The sequence below is a fragment of the Plasmodium coatneyi genome, chromosome 10 (assembly GCF_001680005.1).
Source record: "Plasmodium coatneyi strain Hackeri chromosome 10, complete sequence".
In the NCBI taxonomy this organism is placed as follows: domain Eukaryota; phylum Apicomplexa; class Aconoidasida; order Haemosporida; family Plasmodiidae; genus Plasmodium; species Plasmodium coatneyi.
The window spans coordinates 209,831-236,558 of record NC_033565.1 but is presented as its reverse complement, the minus strand read 5'-3'; the positions used below and the strand labels follow the sequence as shown (position 1 = coordinate 236,558).

The following is a 26,728-nucleotide window of genomic DNA, read 5'->3' as shown; positions in this document are numbered from 1 at the left end:
TTTGTCAATAACTCCAGCAGTTTGTCACATTCCTTTCCCTTCCCTTTTTTCTTTCCATAAATTCTGTGCACTTCTATTTCCCCAAAAAATATATTTTAGGGTATTCCATTTTTGCTATATGTCCAGTCCTTCCATATTTTCCATGCATATGTGTAAAATTCACTTCCCCCATTTTCATGACTGTTATGACCATTCACTCCATATTGGATGCAAATGGATAAAATGGCACCCTTCCCTGCGCATTTCCTATGCCTGTTATGGTCGTGCAGTTACAAACGTGGGTCACTGTAGTTATTGAGGAGAAGCACTATTATATGCGATGATACCTTATATTTCTTTTCCTCTGCTGTCTATTATTTGCTCTTCTGGACGATGTCGTATATTCGGTAGAATATTCCGTTGTTGAATCATCTGTTGTGGAAGTTTCTGTTATAGAGTCGTCCCATGTTGAGTCTGTTGTTGTATATTCGGTGGAGACATCTTCAGTAGAATCGTCGTCGTCCGTTTCCATATGCAAGTTACGTTCTATTGATCTTCCCCTTCTACTTCTTTTTCCTTTAAGGGAGGAATTATTCTTACGAGAGAATAGTGAAGTATACTGTAGGGGAAAAGTACAAGATGGAAGAGGGGAAGGAAGGGTTGTTAGGTGGGTCGTAGGTAGGTTGTTAGGGTGGTGGTTGGTGTTTTATGATGGTGGTGGTAGTGTACTTACCTTATATAAGAGGGAAGCAATTAATGGAATTGCTACCACTACTGCGCCTCCTCCAATAGCAGAAGAGATGGTTGCAGTGGTAGGAAAGGTGCTGTTCACTGAAGTAGCTGTATCTTCTGCACCACTTGAACTGCTACTAATGGTCTGTAATCCATTATCAGTAACAAGCGAAGAAGGTCCTGCTTCAGCAGCGGCAGCCGCTGCCGCTGGAGTACCAACACCTGATACACCACCTAGACCGGCAGAATGGCCATTGCGGGGAATAACTTCATTTTCTTCCAGTTTCTTTGTTTCTGTTGGGACTTGTGAACCGGAACCAGCTTTCCGCGGAATACCATCTCCTCTAGGCACACCATGAAGATCACCTGAAGAGTAAATAATAAATACAAAAAAAAAAAAAAGAGAAGAAGAGGAAAAAATAATATGGGTGTCGGTTAAGTAAAAAAGAGCGAACAGTATCCGTTAAATATAATAGAGAAGGGGGAGGGGGGGAAACAAACAACATGATATGAAAATGTTGCGTGGAGCAACACCTTTCCTTCCCTGCCCTGCCTCCATGCCCCTTTATATATATATATAGGGGAATTGCTTACCTACATGAGTTACAGGTTGCCTATCTGTTGGAGTCTCATCCATTCTAGCTACTCTTCCATTTGATGCTGATAGACTCTGCTCAGGAGATGGTGGTTGTACTGGTTCCGGGGCCTCTAGAGAGGCCTGTTCTTTTTCATGTTTCTCCTGCTTCTGCAGTGTGTTCAGTTTGATCTGCACCTGCTGCAGTAAACTGTCTGGTGCCCTTTTTGCCGTACCAGCCCCGAAATTCCGGAACAATAAATTCATGTGAGTACATTCTTCGCTCTTACTTCTATTGCGTTCTGCACAGTGTACTGTCATTTCTTGCCATGTGCCTTTAATACTTAGCAGATAAGTTTTAAGTTCTTCCAAACAGGACTTGTTATTGCTCTGTGGTATTTTACTTATTTCTGAATAATCCTGTTGGTACTGGAACATATCTCTCATCCGTTCAAAATTCTCTTTTGAAATATTGTTATACTGAACCTTACACTCCTCCTTGATCCGATGCTTCTGTAATCCTACAAGCAGTTCATAAATTCTTCCTATATCTTCAGAAAAAGATTCACACTTCGCTTTACAATACGTTGACACCATATCCCCTAGCCAGTAATAAAAGTACTGACAATTCAGAGTTCTCCCCCACCCATTCCTCCTATTTTCAATGCACATTTGACACCACGCATTTACAATTTTCACCCCCAATCCCCCATCATCTGTATAATCCTCCAATGTACGCTCTAATTGATCCTTTATTTTTTCATATTCACTATTATGTGCACTACTCCCCGTCCACTCACTAATATTTCCATACCTTTCCTTGGAAATGGACCTCCTTTTACATTTCTCCTATGAATACAATAAATAGTGCATACAAAACATCAAGTACATGTATATTTCAGCTAACTATACTGTACACATAGTGTACTGTATTTGTACTATTTTCTTTCCTTACACTCCATGACATCTTCCTTCGCCTTTTAATTCAAGTACTCCGATTCAGAATTATCCTGTTATATAAGTTTACGCTCGTTATATTTTTCCCTTGGAGTGTACTAGTGATTACTCCTGTGTTTTATGTTTATTTATTTATAATTACGCATCAAAGTTTCTTCTTTTCTCCATACTAGATATTTACTTTTCCCTCCTTTATAATCTGTATTTCACTGTAAAACTGGAAATATATGAATGCTCGTATTATGGGTGTAGAGTGTATTAATTATTGAATATACACGGAAGGTGGGAGAAACCGTGAGGTGGGAATAAGATGATAGCATGTAATAGGATGAGATGGGATGGTAAGTTCAGAGAAAGGACGCATGGTGCTGTTGTGGTATGTGGTACGTGTCGTATATTTCTTATTTGTTCCTTTCCTTACCTTAAAAATATAATTCACCACTTCCTTCCTAAAATGTAATTCTTTTCTGAAATTAAAAATTTTAAATGTAGCAGCCATATGAATTTTCTCCCCCTCTTCTTCCCTTCCCTTCGTTTCATTTTGCAACGCCACGTTCATGCCCACGTGGTGGTGAGAAGAAAAAAAACTAAATTGCATGAATTTGTGGCATGTGAACACTTAACATTTTGCAAAACCAAACAGTTTTTTCTTCTAAACAAAACTAATACAAAAAGTGATAAAAATGGTTTTTATATGTATATGAAAAGGCTACACATAAGCCGATTTGGACACTTCATATATATCCACCTGTGTATAGTACACCTGGATAGAGGAAAACACGTCTGTTGTTGTGTAGTGTTGTGTACAACACAGCTCAGTAACGGTGCAGTTGCGTATTTTTTTTCTTACGTCCTTTTCCCCTTCTTTTTTTTTTTTTTTTCTTTTCTCTATGAGCAAGTGTACATATATTGTGCAGTTCCACAAAGCTATAACGGGACTTAACCGTCATCTGATCCATTAAGTGGTGGCGAAAGTAACAATGAAATAGAGCAAAAGATGAACAAATTGGAAGGAGCGAAAAAAAGGGGGACGAGAAAATGTGTAAGCGCAAATATAGGTGGACGTTTAATTGCACAGAAATATGAGATAGAGCCGATGCTCATACGTGTATGTTTAGGGACACATGTAGTGCGCATAATCAAAGGGCAAATACACCAAAATATGTTATGTGCACAGCACCGTTCCGGTACTGCGGAGACTTGCGCAGAACAGTCCTTTAATTTAAAGGGCATCAACACAGATTGGTATGTGCTCCCCGCTCCGTTTGGCCGGTTAGTCTTTTGCCAGAACTCATTTAAGGTACCTCCAAATTGAACTTCCTGCACCAAAGATTGGCGCAGCATATATAAAAAGGTTGCCCTTATGTGCGGGAAAAAAAAAGAAAAAAAGGGGGCGTACAATGCAGCAGCGTAACGACGTAACGCAGTGGGAGAAAAGTCATAGAAGTGAAACGCTAATAAATGCAAAATTTTTTGACCTTCTGTCACCACAAATGTGATAACATTGCACATTTTTTTTACCACTGCATAGTTTTGCCCATTTGGGAATCTCCATTATACACGAACTCATTTGGGGGCAATTATTTCCGATAACGAAAGAAAAAATTAGAAAACAGTTAAAGCTATTTTGCGAAGTATAGTATAACACTTTGCCGCGTTTTTTTATTAATTTTTTTTTCCAATTTGATATACAAGGATATGTAACATGTAATATATGTAATTCCCCCGTTGAACATTTTTTTTTAAGTTTTACCCAAATTAGAAACTTCTCATTTGTCATTTGAAGGAAGCACTTTTGTGCGGCCAGCTAGTGCGTACAGCAAATTTGCGAATCGCGACCAAGTACTTCTTGACAAGCAAGTGGCACACCCTGCCGACAATCCCTCCCCGTAGGGTACGCACATTCGCATATAAATATATGTTCACATACATGTGTATATATTTATATGCGAATGTGTATTTGTACATTCCCCTATGTAAATAGCGGGCCGCTTAATTTGTACTACTCATTAACGTGTCCACCGCATCCGCATTTGTGAGAATTTTCACGACTTTCAAAATTTTGAAGAAGGGAACGAAGCAGCTTTTTCTTAAGAAGTAAAAATAGCGCAAATAATGTAGAGGCAGGTTTTCTGTGAAAAAGGAAAAAGAGGAAGAAGGCGCGTCTGTAATTTTACGGCGAGTCAGAAGGTACTTGGCAATTACTGTGCCTGCCTGCCCCATTACCGTACGTACATGTATGTACATATGTAGGTTGTGGCAGAGTGAATCTGCTAAGTTACCCAGCAGAATTATTCAAACATAATACAAGCGCGCAGGGTCACTTGTCGTGAATTGTTAACGCTATCAATCTAGCGGTGTTTATCCGTGGATGATGGACCGCAGTAGCAGCTCTTCCCTTCCGTATAAACATATCCCCACACACACACGTACACTTCTTCGCGTTTGTAAACAACCAATGTGCATAAAGCATGTACAATGCAAATTAGGGGTTAAGGGGAAGGGATGCTATACTTACCACGCACATGCATATCTCATATATTACACCTCTACATAACCAAGTTTCTAATTTAACCCCATTAAGACAATAGCACGCGAACATATGCAAGGACATTTTGTTTACACGTTAAAGACACATGCACATAAATCAACAGGAAAATGGATCTGTGGGACAAAGACTATGAGAAGGCCATACAGATAGGGAAAGAAATTAAAAAGATATTAAAAAAAAATGAAAAGGAGAAAAAGAAGGCAAAAAACAGGGCAATCCTAAGGGGGAAAATAACTGAATTTAATCAAACTGTTAGATTTTTGCAGCACCAGCTAGATAATGATTATATAAAAAATGACAAACTGTACAGCAAGAACGAATCCAAGTATAAGGACAAAATGAGCGCCCTGGAAAAAACGAAAAGGGACATAATGAATTTGTATGAGGATTTCGCTTCGACTAATGAGGAGGTACTTTTTGGAATGTCGCCCGTTTGTGTATATTCATACGCATGTATATCAGCATAATATATGTTTCCACGCATGTGTTGTTCTTTCCCCCCTTTTAGGATGCCGCGTTCAACATAAACATGGAATTTTTAAACGACCTAGACAACGAAAATGGCTCCTACTTGAACGATTTAAACAAAGAGGAGTTACTCCTGAAGCAGCAGAATTTGATGAAGTTGCAAGATGAGCAGCTGAGTTTTTTGGAAGGCACTACACACAACTTAAAAAATATCAGCTACAATATAAACAACGAATTGCGTGTGCATAATGAACTGCTGGATGACATAGACAGGGATGTCGATGAGACTAACAATTTGCTTAGCAGGAACAGAAACATTTTCGAAAGAGTCACAAATAATACCAGTAATTATTTTTTGTATGTAATTATTGCCGTGTTGACCACGTCGCTCGTGCTTTTCATAATTATTCTCTAGTGCATAGAGTGGGGAACTGGAAGGGCATGGCGTGCTCGGGTTACAAAGCAGAATGGTATGAAAAGGAACATATTGAAATGAAGTCGAGCGAGACAGCCCCTGCGCAGCCACTACATATTGATTGCTAGTGCAGCGTCATAATCCGTTGTGGAGAATTTTTTGTTCACCGTTTTGTCCACGCCGTTATTTTAACATGAAATAATGCTGAGGTATGTTTTTACTTTTTTAATGTGCACATCCCGAGGGTATTATTTTTTTTTTTTTCTTTGATTTCCTAGCTTCCCTCATTTTAATCATGTTGCCATGCGGGATGCGGAATTTATTATGCCATATGTTATATGCCCTACGTCGTGTTTGTTTTTCAATTTGAAAAAGAAGTTAATTCTTGTTTGAGTGTTCACTGTTTCTTTTTTCTTTTTTTTTTGTGTTAATGATGTGTGATATTCTTGTTAAAGCGCCGTTCCAAGGTGTGCGAATTTGTGGAGGCACCTATTTAACTTCACGCTTTAAATATTTTTCAAATTTGTCCTAGTGAAATTTTTAGTTGACGCGAGGGTATCACCACAAAGCGTGGATGTTGTGCTACAATGTTAGGAACATTATGAGGAAGAGGGGGGGCGCTGCACCCGATTTGCTGAAAACACCGTGGCGATTTACAACAATTTAACCTTATGCGATTTCGCGCATGTTTGTAAAGTCCTGTTTTGCGAAAAAAATTGTGCAATATTTTTCAAAATATACAGCGGATACTGGTGAAGTAATAAAAAGAATAACAATTATTGTATGCGCGAAAGGAATGCACTAATTGGAAGGTAGCTAACAATTTGCGAACTGTTAATTCGAATGATGTGTATATATATGCATGCGAAGGATATGCACATGGGGGGAACACAGACGTGTGAGCTGCACATACGTGTGTGCAGATAGGAGGGTTGGGACAATGAAAAAATTCGACAGAAATGGTACGTATGACTATTTATGCCGGTTTGGCATAAAGGCGTTTTAAAAAATGTGCTTAAATGGGCACATTTTATATATGAAGGAGTATTCACAAGTGTGGACAGGCATGAATGGCAGCGCGCTTCCACCACGTGTAAATATAAGCGCAACTTACATATACGAATATGTGTGGCTAACATTCATCTGTGGAGTGCGAACAACTTGTACTATTTTACTTTCTTTTAAGAACAAAAACAAGAGGTATAGGCATGGGTACGTACACATATATAAATGAGGGGGAGAAACCCTCTTTTCTGGTAACTATACGCATGACCCGCTCAGGATATAATCGACTCCATTGCATTATTGCAATTTTGGAAAAAAAAAAAAAAAACTAGCCATATTTCTTCTTTACGAGGGAGTATAAGAAAGTGCCACCTACAGCCATAGATGAGCCAAGTCCACCAAGGAAGGAAAATTTCGTTCCAAATATGAAGTAGCTAGTTAATATTAAGAAAACTCTCTTCACTGTGCTGGCCACGGCGTGAGTAATATGATTTAATCTGTTTAACGAAATGAAGGATAACTGATTGTATAGGTAGAACCACACACCGGACATAAGCACATGTCTTCCCAGTATTTTTAGAACGTCCTTGTTATCCATTAAGTAGGCGTAGGCATCTTTCCATTTGTGTGCATCAAGGTATAAAGCTGGGGTTAAGAAAATTGCAGAGGACAGAGTTAAAAGAGCAAATATATTTTCAGGAGTTAAATGTTTTCCTATTTTTTCGAGATTTTTATCCATCATAATTTTTGCTTCTATAGCTCTCATGGTTGAAAGTACGTTGGCTGACAGGGTTGAATATAACGCCTTGTAGGTAAATGACAGTTCCTTTATGGACGCTAAGGATACACCAAATACGATTGGAATTAGGGAAGAATAAGTATAAAGAGACATTCTGTTATTCGTTAAGAAATAGGAGAAGAAAGCTGCAAATAATGGGGAAGACGCTTTAACAATGTGAACAAAGCTGATTGCCCCAGCTCCCATGGCTATAACGGATAAGAGGTGGGCATATCCATGATATATACTTTGCTTCATTATGCTACTATATTTTTTTAAAAAGAGTACATACTTTTGTAATGCTTTTACTAGTGCATTTCTATCACTGAGGCTTATTTTCTTCAATTCCTCTTCATCGTAGAATAGTTCTGGTTGGTTCCTTAATTTGAGGACCCAGGGGATAAGGAAGATTGGCAACCCTACATAAATTTGCGCTATTGCAATTGTAATTGGCAAATTTAACAAATTTAATGCCTTTTTATTTTCAATGTTGTAGAAGATGTTACATACATACCAGAGGCCTAACAAGGACACTGTCTTTCCTCCCTCAACCACATTGTTTAGAAAGGTGCATGGTTTTGTTTGGTTTGCCCCTGCACCTACATTGTTGTTATTTCCTAGGACTTCTTTCCCGAATGGGTTTTGATTTTCCTTCCCAATATTTTGCGATTTATCACTGGAGGAAATGTCATCTATAATTTTATTACTTTTAAAGTCGTTCATATTAATGCTGGTGTCTCTATTTGCAGTATTAAAGAGGGTAAATATTCCCTCCTTTATTTTTTTGTTCAGTGCGTTCATCACATGTTGATCGGTTTTTACTTTGTACTTGTGGGCATCCGCGATGTGGAAGTTGGATGTCCCCGCTCTGTTTATCTTCCCATATTTCGGTTTGTAGTTGTTAATGAACAGGGGGGTGCTGCTCGCATGGTTGGTGGAATTGGCAAAATCGGGAAAATAATTTTTGTTCTTAACATTTCTGTACGTCCTATTCGCCTTTTTCACAAACTCATTGGGGCTCGCGCTGTGCAAATTAGTGTAGACCTTCGGGACATAGCTCTGCTTATCGTAGCTTAAACTCCTTCCTAAAATAAGTTGCGTCTTGATTACAACTGTGAGTATAAACGTTCTAATGAGTACATTCATTTTGACTTATTTTATTTTTTCTTTTTTCCCCTGTTCCGGCAGTTTCATTACATAAGCATTTGCACGATTGGTTACAGTTGGAAGTAACGGGGGAGAGCATAAAAAAGAAAATGCGTCTGTCTCTTCTTGCTTTAGGATTGCTATCACTCGTATTATTGTAATTATTCTTGTAAAGGGCTACTGCACTGTTGTTATATTTCTCTTACCCCTTTTGTGTCTTCAGTTTAAAATGTCACAAGGTTAAGAATATAACAAGTCATGCATTTGTATAAACGCAAATTGTCCACGCGGAGTTTATATTGTCACTCTATTTTGACCACCGACGGGGGAAAAGGTTGTATCAAGGATTTTCTATACATATAATATGCACATGTGTATGTGTGGCTACATGTGTTGGGGACGAAAAAGATTCTCCCTACTTCCAAAACAGTAGCGTAGAGTTATCCTTTCAAATTCAACTCGAGGAAAACTATATGCAAGTCATACATTCTTGTTTAGAAAAAAAAAACACATATATATATGATCATGCAGTTACACAAAGAAGAAAGCAAATTTAATTTATATGTGTACAAGCGCATGTACTGTTTTGATAAAACGATTTGGCCAAGTTAAATGGGCGTGTGGCGAAAGCATGAAAGGGAAAGAACAATAACGTAAAAACTACCATATACGTGACGCACATATATGAGGGGTGGAAATGTGTATTTCTTGTGAAAATCATACGCTCGCACGTTTGATTTGTTTAGTTTTCCCCTTCGATATAATAAATTGAATGAAGCGTAAATATGTGAAAAAAAAAAAAAAAGGCATAGCAACCGCAAATGGTGGAGGAAAAAAAAAGAAACACATAAGGTGATGTGCCTATGAGAAAACTTATTTATTCTGGAGTGACACGCATAGCGCAGTAACACTTAAGCGTAACACATATGTCGCCTATTTGAAAACAAAAGCAGTTTAATCTTTTTTTCTTTTTTTTGTCATTTTTCAAAATACATTTTTTAACGGAACAGTAAACAAATGGCAAGGGGGGGAAATGCGCATGTGTAAAAAAAAAAAGAAAACCCTTGCGCGGTGGGATATTATTAGGGATACAATCATATTCGTGGAAAAATCTCCACGAAAGGGCATCAAAAACATGTCCCATATAATGTGCCATGTGTATTTAAACAATGACGCATTCACATTGTGTATGTGTGGAAAAGGAAATGCGGGACAATGCAAGTGTGACTTTAGTTCGATGCCAGCGGAGAGGGCGTAGCACGCGTGACGTATGAATTGAAAAAATTAAATTAAAATTGAAGGTTGCGGAAAAGACGCTAACATTTCAACACATGTACGGGGGGAAAAAAAAAACTATTCAAAAACGTTTTTTATGCCATTTTTGCAGTAAAAAAAAATAACAAAAGAATGTTATGCAAAACGTTTTTCAGAACAGGAAAAGTGTAATGAGAAAGCGAACGCCGAAAACTCGCGCAAACTCGAGCATACGGATGCAGACGAACATAACACACATTTGGCAAAATCTTCGCAAAAACGATAGTGAAGCATTTGCACGGTGTTAGCATTAAAGTGGCATCCCATTTGTGTATATGCATGCACTAAGTGTGGTTGGAAAAAAGGGGGAACAAGGAAATACACAAAATTTGGAAAGCATGCCACGTGTAGGAGTGAACATTTTTTACACGTCCATAATTCGCCTTGTTCACGTTTAAACTTGTGTCATGTGATTTTCGCATTTTTTTCGTCTCAGAATGTGTGCACTGTCGCGAAAACAACGTTGTGGTACATTCCTCGTTAGCCCCATTATTAGTGCCGTTTCAGCGTCTACTTTGATTCATACCGAGTTTGTATTCCTGTGGTTTTTCATTTTTGGCGTTTTCTATAGTGCTTACTTTTGTGTGACTTTTCAGCCTTCACAGTTGGGCGAGTTCTATAACACGAAATGGTTGAATTAGTTGATTAGTTTTTTTTTTTTTTTGTGTTTTTTCAATTTTTTTAAAATGTAGCGCTCCGCTTTGACGCGTTATTATTCCCCCCAACGTAATGATTGCGCATCAGCACAATCCTTCGTCGTGTCTTTTCCATTTCATTCGATTCATGTTTTCCCAATTTGGGGAGAAATGTATTTGGTGAATTATCACAGCAGTTGTTTCAGGTCATTATTGCCATTCGTTTGCTTCTTATTTATTCCCCTTTTTTTCGTACACTCCATGTGCGTTTAAATATAACCACGTGCAGACAATCCCATATGTAGACCGTCTACACCGTGAATTTGTCACTTGGTATTAAGTCTTTTCATGTGTTAATTAATTTTTTTGTCCTTGTTTTATTATTCCCTTTTTGAGTAAGGTCATCATTAATGTTTATTCGCGAATGACCATTTTTAGTTTTTTCTCCCCGTTTGATGAATGATTTTTTTGGAAGTCCATTTATGAATATTTCCAACACGTTAAGAAGAGTTGTATCATCGGGTCCTTTCACAAATTTTAACGTTCCCTTTTGAGATGCGAATTACCCGTGTAGGAGGGTCCAAACAGACGTTTCCACGTTTACGCACATGTGCATATTACATTAAGGGAAGACCCCCCTTTTCCCTAAAAGAAAAGAAAAAAAACATTTGCGTGAGAACCAACCCGATGCAACCATGTTAAAGGAGAAGCTATTCAAGTTTATGAATTATTATTACTTCATTAAAAATTACTACATCTATCACATCCTCTTTTTGTACACATTTTTTTTAAGGATAACTTATACATACGCAGAAATTACCATATCGCATTTTTTTACCTTTCTGTTGAATAAATATGAAAATACGGAATCGCAAAAGGAGGAGGAGAATTTCTTCTATTATTTCACTCACTTTTTCAATTTTAGCAATAAGAATGATGACAAGTTTTTAAACACCAAATTGTTCCTTGTTGTGTATTTGCCAGTTTGTTTAAAATGCTTCTACACACTTTTCTTCGACTACATCGCATATTATGTGTACATTCGCTACTACTTCAACAGGATAAATAACAACTTCAGGAAAATTTACTATTCCTCTGTGTCGTATGAAAATGGGGCAGCACAAATTGGTGAAAGTTTTTTTTTTAAAAAGGACAAAGTTGGACTTGTGCACAGAATCAGTAAAAGAAGGAAAAGCTCATATGATGTGTGTGCGAAGAGACTATCTGACATGTCTCTCTACCAATGCAGGAAATATATGCTACGAAAAAAAAAGGCCTTTTCCCTGTGGCAGAGGAAACAAAATTTAAGGACTAAGAGAAAGAAACTCAGAAAAAGCACCTTAAAAAGGGTTACCTGTAAGGAAGACACAAGGAAGAAGAACCCACGCATTAAATTTATTACCTGTAGAAATAGTTTTATAAAAAACAAGCTCCAAAATGGTGACCAACGGGATGCTCAGGGTAATAAGCTATTTCATAATTTGTTTAAGAATAGGAAGAATATTTTCTTCAGAAGGAAACAGAAAAAGAGAAATGATCCAGAGGCGGGGGTCCTTTCTTCTGGTAGCTCAACGGAGCAAGGAGCTACGCGCAAAAAGGATAAGGGCATTTTTAACAAGATCTATATGAGCATGCAGAAGGGGTATAATTGTGTGGGTGGTCTGAATCAGAGGAGGAATATTTCGGATGAAACTACGGGCGTTAGTAGAACGACCAGCATCTACCGTATTGCCCCAAATGGAGAAGACGAACATATAAGCGACCATGTGCACTACGACACAAGCGTTGTGGAGGTAAACGCCTTCTGTGCACCGAACAACTTGGTAGGAAGCGCAAACGAGGAAGATCTTCATTTGCTCAAATTTAGGTTAGATAAAATGGGAGATACGCAAAACGAAGTAACACCAAATCATTTTCAGAATAGCAATGGAGATTACTTCCCGCTGAACGGGGCAACCCCCATTGGGCATAACAATGAGAGTGGGAATTACGAAGAAATTCGTTTTGAAAATTTGAGCGAAAATGTGGTGTCCATTTCGAAGACGCATCATCCTTCTGGTGATGTAAATGTGGAGGATGCTGAAAAGGACCAACAGAGTGGGGAGGGGGAAGGCCCTCAAGAGAGGGGCGAGCAAGTGCTGATGGATCCGTCGAATGGCGACACAAAGGGGTACAACCCAGAGGGGTACCATCCACAGGGGGACGGAGGAGATACCCCAAATTACGAAGCGAAGAAGATAAGGAAGTCTTACCGCACCTTGCGAGGTAGCCTAAAAATGGACTACCTCTTTAAGGACAGCTACGAATTAGGAGAAAATAACCACATGGGCTCGGTAGAAAATAACGACTACTACTATTACAACAAATTTAAAAATTTTAACTACGGAAAGAAGGACAATATGCACAGTGTGAGGGAACAGATAAACAACAAAATAAACGCAGAGTATTATCACCTAAAATTGAACATACTCATTTTGTCTTGTATAATTATACAGATCTTTAACTCATGCATTTTAATACTAATTTCGAACAACTTTGTAAGGAAAAAGGAAAATTTATTTTTTTTATGTTTTTTGTATTCCCTGCTAGAAAGCGTCACCGATGTTATTTCAGAAAATATATTTTTCCTGTGTGGTAAATTTACAAACATATACAAAAAAGAATTCAGCATTAACGCGATTTATGTTATTCAGGTTATCAGCAAAATGATATTAAGCCTGTCAACCATTTTTATTTATTTTGTCTATCACATTTTTGTAATACTTTACGAGCATGTGAATATTATGATTATAAACACGTTTATTAAGACACTGTCTATTTTTGTCCTTTCTTTTATTTTCCTCAAAAATAAGGACAACTTTTTTAATTACCAAAGTGATGCAACGTTTGGCAGTGTTAATTTTGAGAACAAGGCGGGAGTAACAACTGGCAAGGCCGCTACCTGTGAGGAGGGCGACTCTGTTAAGATAGACATCAAAGGGGGCGAATTACGCAAACAGAACGGGGCACATACTACTAGGAATGTCCCATCCGGGGAAGCTCAAACCGGATGTGCTATCAAGGAGGACCCATCAGAAGTGAGTAACAGTGACGATTTACCCAATCATAGGAGCAATTTTAACCGGGGAATATTTAGCAACTACCTTTACAATGATAAATACTATGGGAATTATTTTAACTTTTCAAAAAATAACTACTACGGAGAAAGACTTCTCACTGGCGATATTGTCTCAAAGGGGTCATCCAAGGAAGAAGAAAAGTGCGTGAATCCCTGTTCTGTAAAATTAAAGTATGTCACAGAATTTTTAAACCTTTTTAAACTCCTCTCAAGAATAAAAAGCTACATTTTTAAGAAGGATGAAGTGAAGTATAGCCACAGTTACACACTGCTAACTGTGCAGGATGCAAAAGGTGATGAGAAGAACGTGGACCCATTTTTTCGAAACAAAAGAGAATACAAAATTAAGATTCCCATTTGGGGGAACCTTAAAAAATTATTTAATTTTTCTGATAATTATGGCTGCTATTCGAGTGTGCAAAATGGGGGTATTGCAGAATATAATTCCCTAATTGAGCAGGAAATGGAATATTTACGTAAAAAAAAAAAAAAAAAATTGCAGAGCGGTGGGCAGTACAGGGGACACCTATATAACATGGACAACATGAACAGCTTAAGCAGCTTAAGAAGCCTGAACAGCGTAAACAGCGTGAAGCGCGCGAAAAAGAGAAACATCATCGTTAGCTATCCGATCAAGTTACTACTGAGCAATTTGAACTTTTCCAACATTTTTTACATCTGCCTATTGTTAATTATTCCAACATTTGAAAGGATATTTCTAAATTATAAAATTAAGAATATTAAACTAGATTTACACGGCTACTGCTATCTCAATTTTGTGAATTACGTGACGGATCTGATGGGTCTCTACCTTTACATTAGTTACTTTAATGAGGAATCCTACTCCTCCTCTATATTTCTCAGCTCCCTCATTAACATATTCCTGATGACGTTTCGCTTTTTCTCCTTGCACAACCGGTTTAACGAGATATGGTTGCTGGTAAGGCTTACATGTGGAGATGTCCCATCCTACGATCGTGACGCTTTTTCCATTTCGATGTGGCACGTGACGTAATATTCCTCTTCTTCCATCCATTTGCAGTTCCTGGAGACCATACTTAAGTCGCTTCACAAGACGTTCTTTTATATGCCTATTTATATACTAGTCACGAAGGTGCTGACTGCTCCGTTTTCTTCAAACCTGGGAAGACGCGGGAGTGCATTTCGGCGCGTGTGTTTAGAACAAATGGGTGTCATTTCGATATTGCCATTATGTTCCTTCCGGCACGCTCCCCTTGAAAACCCCCTGTAGATATTTTCATTTTAGATGCGTTTTTATTTTCCCCCTTGACAGGTGTACATAAAGAACATTCACAATTTGATGTGCTCCTTCTACTCCAGCATTTTGGACGCCAGTTCCTTCGCCTCCTACTATTTTGAATATCGTAAGTTTTTGGCACATCCTCGCTTCGCCATCGTTACATGTGTGGAAGTACCTGCATTTTTTCACATTCGACCCCTTTCCTTTGCACCTTGGCAACCCTAATTATGACCTCCACTTTACCTCCTTGCAGTTATACTGAGCTATTACAGCATTGAAGATGCAAGGAATGTCTTCATCTTTGTTTATATTATCTTCCTGGTTCTGCATCTGTCATCGCTTGTCGTTATTTCGAAGTTGAAGAAGACGTGAAGAGGGGCCAATCACAGGCAAAATGATATCTGGCAATTTTTTATTTTTTTTTTTTTTTTTTTGTTCTAATTTGACAAGCAGTTGGGGAGTAAGTAAATTGTTATAAAGGGGCCTATCACTAATGTGTGGAAAGGTCCTTGCGGTTCTTTTGGAAGGAGTCAAAAATGGGAGAGAGGCGGAGTTCGCGCTCCCCCTGTTCTCACATTAGCATATTCGTTTTATGTCAATTTTTCCCCCTTTGCTACTCCCCCATGCGCGCATGTTCATACCTCTTCACCTGCTCATAGAGCATATTATTTTTTTCGATTAAACTTTTTTTCTTGTTAATTTGTTCAAAAAGGATTTTCACGTTTTCCTGGACGTGATATTTTTTACGTGCATAAATAAATAAGTTAATATAGATAAAAGACAGTTTTAAAATTGAATACACGTCTAAGTTATTACTGAACGTTATAAGTACGTTGAGGATGTGTTGTATGTTCTCATTTGGGGAGTTATTTTCTCGATCCATCTTACGTCCTTGTGTCAGTTCTTCATTAATTTGGGTGTAAAAGTAAATGTAAAGACATTGGATTACCACTTCTTTGTTTAGGAGGTATATATAATCCTTAAACAGCGTAAGGCAGAACTGGTAAACTTTGTGATGTTCAATTTTGCTATCATTTTTGAGGAGGTCCAAGAGCAAGAAAAGCGTAACGAAGGAATGGTCTTTTATGCATACCATGGGGTATGTCTCTTGCACCTTTTGCACTTCACCTGTGTAAGTGAATTTTTCATCCTCCGTTTTGTGTCCCCCTTCGTTGGTGCTTCTCCCACCCAGGTGTATAACATATTCGTTGTCAAAATTGGCCGTTTCTTCATAAGGTGTACTTACAGAATGGCTTTGGTTTCCATTTTTATCGCCACTTAAGGTGTACACATTTTTGGCCATAAAAAGAGTGTTATTTAAACTGGTGCCAAAATTGTACCTCCTTTTGGGACATACTTTTATCTCCCCTATCTGGGTAAGCTTCCCCAAGAAGCTTTCAAATGTGCAGTAAAAATTTGCACATTTGTTGAAGTTGTATAGGAGGAACATAAAATATAGGACCTCGTCTAAATTCAGAACTTTCCTATCTGAGAAGTAGTTCAGGTAGACCTTCTTCACGGTGGGTAGCAGCTCCTTTGAGATGCTATCATAAACGCTTCTTATGTTTAACTGAAGCAGCGACTCGATCAGTTTATTCACCCTGGGAAGAGTGTCGAATTTTTCCGAGTTGTCCAAAAGGATCTTACTAACAACTGTGTCCTGCATGAAGAGATTGTACCTTTTTAGGTTTATGCAAATGCTTAGCAAGTTAACAATATAATCGTATGTTAAGAGGGGGGTTCCCTCTGAATGGATATATTCGTAATTCCTTTTTAGCGTCCATTTGAAGAGAAAAATATTTGGTACTTTCTTTTTTAGCATGCTTAGACATAGGTCATTTAGCTCATCCAGGGGAAGGCTCCTCAGGAGGAGGTTAATTTCAGAGGCATGTAAATATTTTTCTTTAACCTTTTTGAAAACATCGCTGCATGGAATGTCATTCTTACTTATCAGCTGTTTGTATATGTTTATTATGTGCTTTACTTGGAAGGGGGTCAGACTGGTGGGGGTTCCTTCTTCATATGAACCTTCGCGGGGGATGTCATCCTGATTGTTGTTATTGTTCTGATTTCCTTCTTCATGCAGGTGCTTCTCCCCATTTTTGCCCCAACTTGGGCTACTCTGAGCGCATTTCCCCAACCTTTCTATAATGCACGATATGTGAAAGGAATAAAACGATTCCACGTTGTATTTCTCCTCCTGCGTTGTGGTGTCTTTACTTGTGGCATAATTCGTGAGGGCGAACAACTCATTCGCTATGTGCTTAATTTCTTCGTCCGTACTTTGCAAAATTAAGTACGAAATGTGATTTTTAAAATTGAACAAGTCGAAATATTGAAAGAAAAAAGAAAATGGAAGGTAGGAATAGTTGTTGTTATATATACACATGGCGGAGAGGAGAATTACAAACTCTTTATTGTACAAATGGAGGTTTTGCAACATGTTTTTTTCTATGCTGTTCATTATTTTATCCACATTTCTCCTCACTTGTGAAATTTCCGCGCATATTTTATTTTCCTCGTTCAATTTTTTAAAATGGCTTAAAAGAATGAATGACGAATTGAAAATCCTCGTGATGTCGTAAACGTTTTCGCACGTTGAAATGAGTTTATCGATGTGTGGTAATATTTGATTATACAAATTTGTGTACTTAAACTTGGTGTCTCTTTTTATAGCTATGCGGCTGTTCCTCATTTCTTTGCAGGGGTCCTCATGGGGGGTCTCCACCGGGGACAGTTTTTCCCCTTCATATAAACATCCGCTTGGTGTATTAACGCACGTTATCACGTTTAGCTCCTTCGATATAAGACTGCAGAGGAGCATCCCCAATAAGTGTATATTCAAAAAGGAGCAATTCAGCCACGATTTTATGTCTTCCACGTTCACATATCTGTAATCATTCAGCCTGCATTGCGCAAAGAGAAAATAAATCATATTTTTAACCTCCTTGTTGAAATTTTTCTTATTTACAATAAAATTGTAACGTGTGAGAACGGTGTCTTTGATGACCAATTTGGTGACGTCATCTTCATGCAACATTTGGAGCTCCATTTGGTCTATTTTGCAAAGGTAGAGGGCACTACTCTTAGCGCAGCAATAGGCATGAAGTATGTTTAGTATATTTTTAAAATCGCCAATTTCTGAGCTGTCTTTTTTTGTAAATAAATTAATTACGCTATTTATGAAGGGGAACCTCCTGAGGACGGTGGCATAGTACAATATCTTGCACAGCAGAGGCAGGTTACGCTCGTTCGTTGGTGTGTTTCCGTTTAGCAAATCTTTTTCAAGTTTGATGAAAACGTTATCGACGAGGGTTTCAATTTTGTGAAATAGTCTTTCCTTGTTTGGGGGAGTTACATATGCGGTGCTTCCCTGTTCTGGAAGGTTTTCCTCAGTTGTGCTTCCATTTTTGTCAGTTTCACGGGATAATTTAGTGCACACATGCGGGGGGACGTTCCCCTCATTATTGGCTGCCCGATTGGGTTCGCTTTCTATCTGTTCAGAGGTATGACGCGTTATATACCCCGTCTTCACGGGCGCCTCTGCATGCATATCCATCTTTGAAGCGAATTGCACGCTATTCACATCTTCAGGACCCACCCTTTTGCGCGCGAAATAGTGCTGACTGTTGAGGCAAATTTTGTAGAAGGACCTAACAAGGAGGAACACATTTTCCACTTGAAAGTTTTGAACATAATGTTTGTTAATGATACGAATTAGTAAGGTGATCATTTTGTCGTTCAGCAAATTTATTTCTGCATATACATAAAGTAGCAGTAGGGCGGTGCTGAAATCGATTTTTCTGTGTAGAAAATGTTGGACGCTCCGATTGTACACATCTATATCGTTATAGAAGGTGCACATATCGAATAAGATTTTTACAAGAGTGCCATCCGTGAAGTTAATGGCGGTAGGTGACGTGTCCGTCTTGTTGGAACTGTTGTGACTAGCTGCCTGCTCTCTAGCATTTTTAAAATAAGTTAGTAATTCCTTTTCTATGTGGTTAACTAGAATGTCATTTTTAATTTTCATCATTTTGAAGATCTGACAGAGCATTAAAATTTCTTCACATTTTAGGAGGTTTTTTTTTTTAATTATTAGGTCTAGGAGGAATGATATGTGTATATTATCGGTGAAATTTACTTCACCCTTCTCTTCCTTCCAATTTGGATTCACAATTTGGTTGATGTTCTGAATGGTGAAGTAGAGCAGAATGTTGCATATGTGGTGGGGGGAGTAGTCGGCCAGTTGGTTTGTCACAGGGTAAGTTTTATCACCTTCATTTGTGCTATCTGTGTGGTCTTCCCATTCGGAAGGGCAATGCTCCCTTTTCCTCCACGCATCAATTTCGCACAAGAAGTTCCGCACAACCTGGTTGATATGGTCATTGCCTACCAGTCTTAACTTGTAGAAGGCGTTAAAGAGGAGGGAATAATTCACAATATCGATATGCAAGCCTTTTTGAATTATAATGTGCAAGAATTTGTTAATCAATTTCATATCCTTAATTTTCAATTTTGCATGCGAATTCAGGATGATGGAAAAGGACTTCACATCGATGAAGGTGTAATTATTAATTAAATGGTTATTGACATATTTAAATAGGTAGACGACGTTTTGGTTATTTTCGACCTTGCTAATTATGTTGTACAATTTTACAATTTCCTCGAGATGGAATTCTCTCAGTTTTGTTATTGCTACTTCGATAAGACAATGAAAGGTACTTTGGTAGGTATTTAAATGGGCATTTTGTATGTATAACTTTATTAGGAGGACAATCTTAGATGGGTTTAAAAATTTATAAATCATTTCTACTCTTTTGTTAATCTGTTTGTAAATAGTCGCATTGGTAATATTCTCCCTTTCTAGTAAGCAGCTATATCTGTACAATTCGATGCAGTTCATATTGTATATATTTTTGTTGACATTTTTATTTTTCTGCACAAAGGAGTAGTTTATTTTTGTCAATCGTAGCATACTCTTGCCTCGGAGCAGCTGTTGTGTCCACTTTTTATTCCCCCTGGCGTTGATTAGCGCGTAGCAATCGCCGCACAGGCTTTCCGCGACTTTCCTTATCATCCTGGGGTGGTCGTATTAGTGGTGCTGCTGCTGCTGGCTTCTTTTCAATCTTCTAAGCGAACATTTCAGTTGTGCGTTTGCCAAATGGGGGACTTCACATGTCACACATATGGGCTTCTCTATACTGTGATCCAGTTTTTCCTTCAAAACTCAGCAAAGTAATTGATGGGCATACCCCCTCATTGGCAACGGTCCATAGGAACGGCGTCACGTGGAAACCTTCCAACTCATGAGGTGCAATTTTTGCGTGGTCAATTGGTCATGTTAAAAGAGAAGTTGAGGAGAAATAATAAGTGAGTAATTCGCACGCGATGTTGGGCATGCCCTATTAATTAATCTATTTACTGTGCATATCCATTTGAAGTGAAAATGTTTCCACGTGACGTTACCCCCATTTGTGATGACCTCGTGCGGTGCGAATGGGGATCCCGCAAAAGGTGAACTACGTTGTAGGAGGTGCTGTACCATTTTTTTTTTTTTTTTTTGCTTTTTTCCCCGCAATGTTACGCTGCCGATGGTTGCCATTTTGGGTGTACTTTTCTTAGAAAAATATGTTAAATAAGAACTGCCAAAAGGGCGTAAAAAAAAGTGTGCATTTTTGTAGCACCAATGGTATGGACACATTAACGGTGGGTGGGGAAAAAAAAAAAAATTGCAACATTTACACAATTGTAATGAGGATAATTCCCCCTTAGTACAATTTATTGACAAATTTCATTGTATTTTTTTTTTTTTATGCTGCCCTTTTTTGTGGTCTTTTTCACACAACTGACTAGCGTGGCGTTAACTATGCAAAGGAACTTCGAAATTCACTTCTCCTGATGAAGGGAAAATTTGCACGTTTGGTTTTCCTGACATGCTTGTTACTTCCCCGTCCGTTGAGTAGTTCCATTTTTTGCAACTATGGGGAATATTTTAAGAATGGAAAATGCTACCCGTGTGAAGAGGACACCTACTCAAGTTACAGAAATGCTGAAAGCTGTTTTCGTTGTCCCCCTGGTAGCTTCAACAATAGGAAGTCTTCAAAATATATTTATGACTGTTCATGTGATGGAGACTTTTATTTAAATTACGTTGGAAATAGGTGTGACATGTGCTCGGAATTAGGAACTCGTTTTTATTGCAAAAGGGATTTAACGGAATTGTACGTAGACAATTTGGACGCCTTTTTCAAGCATAAGGATGAAATAACTGTTAAAAATTTCGATAGGTGTGTTGTGAAAGAGAACAAAAAGAATGTGTATCCCTTTATGAATAATTTGTATTTATTTTGCAAAAGTCCCAATATCTGCTTGGATACCTGTGGGAGGTGTTCAGAAAATAATGAAGGATTTATGTGTAATAATTGTGTGCAAAATTATGACAAAAATATTTTTTTAAAGTATGCCACCTGTAGGAAGTGCTTCCACGTTATATTTGTCATCCTCAACATGGCGGTTTATCTTATTCTGTCATTTGCCTTTTTTTTAGTTTTATTTAAATGCATAAATGTAAGTCTTTACTTTTATCAAGTTGATGTGTACAGGAAGGGGACTATATACTTTTTGCACTACTTTCGCGAGTTTGTATTTTATTTATCCCTCATTTTGTTGCTAAGTTTTTCAAACGATTTGACAGAAACGGAGAGGGAGAATTATACCTTCTATGGGGGGGACGGAAAACAGGAACCAACACACCTACACAGCGGAGATGCAAAGCTTCACTATCTTCTGAACATTTATTTGCATAACGCCTTCTTTGATATAATTAAAATTTTTCACTTGAATTTTCTTCACTTTGTTAAATTGGGCTGTCTCCACGTGGGGTCAAATCGCTCGAAGATTTATTCCATACAAATTGTGGTCCTACTTGGGGGTATCCTTCTTTTTATTTGCTTCACTTTGGTGTGCAATTTGATTTTTTTGTATTTGCGAAATGGGGGACACAACATCGTGGCGGACCGCACGGGGGAGGAAGAGGCAAATTCGGTGAGTGAAGACCAAACGGGGGGGTTTAAGAAGAACATAGCCAGAAAACTCGTGGACACCTATTTGTATCCCCTACTTTTGCACAATTACGTTTTTCAAAATTATGTTCACATGACATTTTTTTACGATCAGGATGTTGTAAAATTTTTCAAGAGATCCATTCGAATATGTTATTATCAATACATGCACATTTTTTTATACGTGGCTAACGCGATGATTATGTTCATTTTTTTGTCCTCCTACATGTGCATTGGCCTGTTTAACTATAAGAGGTCGTATTACGACACCGCAACGGTATGCTACGATGACTTGCATTTGAGGGCCTCTAAATTTATGAATATACCAGTTGTTCTGATTGCCTGTTTTGTTTACTATGTGATCCTTTTTGTGTCTATTTATTCCAAACCTGCAGAAATGAAACGAAAATATCCGTACAAATATGTTTACGGATTGTACACCTTTTTATGTAAACACGAAAAGTATTACTACTATATTGTTAAAAATTTGTTCATTAATATTTTATTTTTGTGTGTTATCCACATGGATGATCATTTGAGTTGTCTGATTTGTTTCTCCTTCGCGATACTTTTCTTCATTTTTTTTTCTATGTTCGTCAATCCGTACATTGATATAGGAAAGTATAACATCAAATGGGAGAATATTTTTTTTCTGTTTTTATTTTTTTTTAACATACAACTGGAGCAGATACGATTAGTGACATATGACATATGTCTGAGAATAATTCTATCCTTTGCTACTCTTTTTATATACACATTTATATTGCTTTATTTTTTATATTTCATGCTGAAGGATGTGTGCCTATATTTTGCCCTTTACGTTAAGTACGTGAATATAAAGGATGAAGGGGTAGCGGAAAATGCAAATGCAGGGCCTTTAACCCATCCATTGATGAGCCAGTTTTATTTCTTTTACTATTTGAAAAAGAACATGGGGGAGGACCTTTACCATGCACAGGGGGATCACAGGAAAGTGAAAACAGGGGGCGCCCACTCTATGACTTTGGAGAAGTACCATGTTGAGGTGAGCAAATAGGGGAAAGACAAACACAAATGATTACACGTAACAATAGCGTAATGGAGAAATGTTCTCTTTCTTCCCCAACATCATGATGTATGTACCCATTTTTTTTCTTTTTTCCTGCGAAGAAGTGCCACGAAGTTGTGCCTCCCAAAGACATGGACTACATTTCTCACCACTGTGTGTTGATATCCCCATTCATTGCCGAAACGATCGTTCAATTATTATTCATAACGAAAAATATAAATCACATAATTCGCTTAAGGAGGAACGACTCGAATGTCCAAATATACAACTGCCTGTTTGAGAATGGTTTCGCGATAAAAAGGGGGCAAAGAAAAAAAAAAAAATTTTGTAAATGCGCAAATGGATACACGCGTAGGAGATAATGTGATATTCTTTTTTATGATTTTTTTTAAAAGCTAACTGATGATAAAAGGGAGCGCCATTTTTACTTGTCCAACTTTTTCCTCTTCAGGCTACGTAGAAATTCAGAAAACACCCGTTGACAGGTTTGTCCTTGTGGCGGAGCATATTTACAAGAACCTATTCCACCGGAATTATATTTCCTTTAGGACAGAAATGACGCGTCTGTTCACTGATTTGGTGCGAGACCTCAGATGCTTTAAAGACGTAAAAAAAAAGAAAAGTGATAAGAACTGCATTGGGAAAGAGAATAGCATAACCACATTTAGGAAAATACAATAAAGTGTGTTTGCTTCACCACGACATAATTTTTTCTGTCCATCGCTGCTTCAAAAATGGGGCCATTTTAATCGCACTTTCTACACAATATGTGCAAAGTGCTTAAAATTCGCAAAAATACTTTGCGAAGCGGGTTTGCTTAAAGGAATTCCTCTTCTTAGACATAAATGCCTGCAGAGCCATCTAAGAGGAGTGTTCCTAGCTCTAAAAAACATCTGCAAATATGCAAACATGCCAACACTCTAACCGTTAGCAGAACACCTCCATCTTCCCCATTCTTGCAGGTGTATATTCGAGAGTGCGTTGCCAAGAGAATTAGGGAAAAATACAAAATTGGCGAAATTAACAGACAAAAAATTGTGTATGATGAAAATTATGAACAAAAACATATTAACACATTTCTGTATAGACTCCGAGGGTCTGACAAAAATGTGGACGCAAGACATCAAACGTTTTCGCAGCTATTCCCGGGTAAGGAATAACACGCACATGAAACGAAAATGGAAAATAATGCACGTGTTCCATTTTTCCCTCTGTAACATACTACAGGGGGGCACAGAACAAAATTATGCACTTTAAAGATGGTGTGCGAAATATGCACAGTTAATAACTAAAAATGCAAATAATGATAAATGCTTTTACCTTTTTGCAAATGTAGATATAGGCAAAGCTGTACTTAAAAAAGCGTACAGGAAGAACGGCAAAGAGAGGCGTGGGAGGGGAAGCCAAGATTCAGCGGTTAACAAATAAATGATCGTAAAAATGTTTCATGATTATGGTAGTTGTAATGGTTATAATTATGAGCATCATCCTTATGACACACGTATAAGTAGTCTATGCAGAATGGCCAAACAGATCTGTGTAGCTTGTCGAGTAGGTTTTCATGGGTTTGTAAATTTCCCACTTGGACGCTGGAAAAATGTGCTTGTTTTTTTCGTACCACTTTTTTTCCACTAACTTTCCTGCGTGAGTCTGAAGGGGGGGGAATAAACCAAAATGAAAAATGGGAGTCTCTCTTATTCGCTATTTTTGTACTTGTGTGCGTGTGATTTAAACAAATGTGTACACATGCGTAAGAAAATGTGTACACATTTGTGCACACTTTAGAGGAGTGTATTTTTTTTTTTTCACTTACATCAGTCTTTTCCCTTCTTATGTCTGTAACCCCATGTAAACTTTCCACGGCGTCAAAGGCAAACAATGGCCCTGTTTTCCCCTGGGCTTTATTTTTAATTAACTCATAAAAGGTCAAATAATTCGGAAGAATAATATCTTCCTTCACAAACATTAGGGTTTCACAAGATGCCGATCTTAGGTGAATAAATTCGTTTTTTAAATTCTCAACACATTTATTTATAAATTGTCCTATCGTGGTTTTTTGCTTTACTGATATTTTTCTCCGATGGCCACTACCGTCGTAGTATGAGTAGGTTATTTCAATCGTTTTTTCTTTTTGTTCATTTTCTAGTTTGAAATATAATTCCCTTAACTCTTTTTTTCGCAATTCTATTTGTTCATCTCGTTCCTTGTCTTTTAGGAAGGAAGTGTTTACAGTTGGGTCTTTCATGATTTTCTTGAATGGCTTATTTTTGTCGTACTTGGCGTGTGTGTCGTTATCTTGCTGGTTCTTGTCTGCGTCATTTTTGTCTGAACCGTTTTTACTCGAATCATGTTTGTTTCTTTTTCCCTCACTGGACGGGTTACGTTCATGGGAAGGGTTTTCTGAGCCATCGTTTTCTTCTTCTTGCGAAGCGCCTCCATCAGAGTGGTTCTTCAGCTCCTTATCACCATTGTCCCGATCACCACCACGGTTACTGTCACCATCTTCATCCCCTTCACCGTCGTCTTCCTCCTCTACCTCTTCATCATCATCACTACAGAAAGACAATTTGAGGTTTTTCTTTTTGCTATCTTTGTCCTCCTTGGCCTTTCCGCTAAGATGGCTGTCCTTCTCTTTGCCATAAATTCCACTCTTGATCTGTTTATACTCGTGGACGGTTCTCAGACCAACTGTTTCGCTGATTAACTTGTCGTCTTCATTTTTATTTTTAACAAACATTTGATTAAGTTTTGGAGCCATTAACGTTTTCTTTTTAATGTTTTCCTTCTTTTCCAGAAATTCCTTTTCCTTTCTTTTCCTTTCCAAAATGTACTTTTGAACTTTTCCATTTTCGCTATTTATTAGACTGTCAATTAGGTCCGCGGTGTTATCAGGTTTTCTGAAATTCATCTTTGAAAAAAGGTTATTCGAAGCGTGGGGAAAAATGTCCTCTCTGCATCTCTTCTTTTTTCTTCCTTATCTGGAAATGCTTCACATATATATAAAAATGTTTTCTTTGGTAAGCGGCACAAAAAATGTATCAAAATGGTCGCCTCTTTCCAGTCATTTTTTTGTAATTTTATGTCACGCTATTTTTTATAAATTCGTTCAGCTGTGCTTTGCTTGGGTTTGCTATTTTGGCAGAACGTGTTTTTATACCAAGCCACATGGTTAAATTCGTGTATACATATAATATGCGTAAGTAGTACATACGTGAACATGTAATTATGTGTTTGTTTGCATGACCGTATTTTTTTTGGGAAGGAAACACGCCGAATAGCGTTACTACAAAGGGTGAATATTTTACCGTCAAAATTGTCAGTAAATTTTTTTTTTTTTTTTTCTTTTACAATTTTATTTATGTTTTTCCAACCCTTTATACTTAATGTTACTTAAGAAAAAGTTTTCACCTTCATCGTAGAGTCATTTCTGCAGACATAAAACGTAGGTGTACATTTCCGTTCTGTTAACATATAAGATATGTAAACGCCTTTCAGCGGGAATATCACAATGTTAAGCTAAGTTTATGTGCAAGTGTAGCTTTAGATGTATACCCATAACATTCTACATAGATTGAGGGCAAATTTTATGCGATGTTATTTGCAGATTTGCGAATTAGAAAAATTTTCCCCCCTTTCGTCGGAAAAACAGTTTAGTTGAATTTTTTTTTTTTTGTGAATATGCT

At 37.8% G+C, this 26,728-nt stretch overlaps 6 protein-coding genes across 6 annotated transcripts; 3 read left to right on the top strand and 3 right to left on the bottom strand.

Annotated features, from left to right (window-relative positions):
- Positions 1-4,900: 4,900 nt before the first annotated feature.
- Positions 4,901-5,676, top strand: PCOAH_00028580 (Uncharacterized protein; the record flags this gene model as incomplete). Its single annotated transcript, XM_020059663.1, has 2 exons — positions 4,901-5,203; positions 5,302-5,676. 2 exons carry the CDS (start codon positions 4,901-4,903, stop codon positions 5,674-5,676), a joined length of 678 nt encoding a protein of 225 aa, XP_019915240.1.
- Positions 5,677-7,009: 1,333 nt separating this feature from the next.
- Positions 7,010-8,605, bottom strand: PCOAH_00028570 (Uncharacterized protein; the record flags this gene model as incomplete). Its single annotated transcript, XM_020059662.1, has 1 exon — positions 7,010-8,605. One exon carries the CDS (start codon positions 8,603-8,605, stop codon positions 7,010-7,012), a length of 1,596 nt encoding a protein of 531 aa, XP_019915464.1.
- Positions 8,606-11,249: 2,644 nt separating this feature from the next.
- Positions 11,250-15,305, top strand: PCOAH_00028560 (Uncharacterized protein; the record flags this gene model as incomplete). Its single annotated transcript, XM_020059661.1, has 4 exons — positions 11,250-14,612; positions 14,715-14,786; positions 14,967-15,057; positions 15,187-15,305. The coding sequence occupies 4 exons, from the start codon at positions 11,250-11,252 to the stop codon at positions 15,303-15,305; spliced, it is 3,645 nt and encodes a 1,214-aa protein (XP_019915217.1).
- A 241-nt stretch (positions 15,306-15,546) lies between these two features.
- PCOAH_00028550 (Uncharacterized protein) lies at positions 15,547-20,013 on the bottom strand (the record flags this gene model as incomplete). The annotated part of the gene is made up of 1 exon (XM_020059660.1): positions 15,547-20,013. The coding sequence occupies one exon, from the start codon at positions 20,011-20,013 to the stop codon at positions 15,547-15,549; it is 4,467 nt and encodes a 1,488-aa protein (XP_019915265.1).
- Positions 20,014-20,834: 821 nt separating this feature from the next.
- Positions 20,835-24,473, top strand: PCOAH_00028540 (Uncharacterized protein; the record flags this gene model as incomplete). The annotated part of the gene is made up of 5 exons (XM_020059659.1): positions 20,835-23,021; positions 23,147-23,330; positions 23,497-23,651; positions 24,008-24,194; positions 24,382-24,473. 5 exons carry the CDS (start codon positions 20,835-20,837, stop codon positions 24,471-24,473), a joined length of 2,805 nt encoding a protein of 934 aa, XP_019915362.1.
- Positions 24,474-24,557: 84 nt separating this feature from the next.
- On the bottom strand, positions 24,558-25,953 carry PCOAH_00028530 (XAP-5 DNA binding protein; the record flags this gene model as incomplete). The annotated part of the gene is made up of 2 exons (XM_020059658.1): positions 24,558-24,695; positions 24,859-25,953. The coding sequence occupies 2 exons, from the start codon at positions 25,951-25,953 to the stop codon at positions 24,558-24,560; spliced, it is 1,233 nt and encodes a 410-aa protein (XP_019915423.1).
- Between the last annotated feature and the right edge of the window lie 775 nt (positions 25,954-26,728).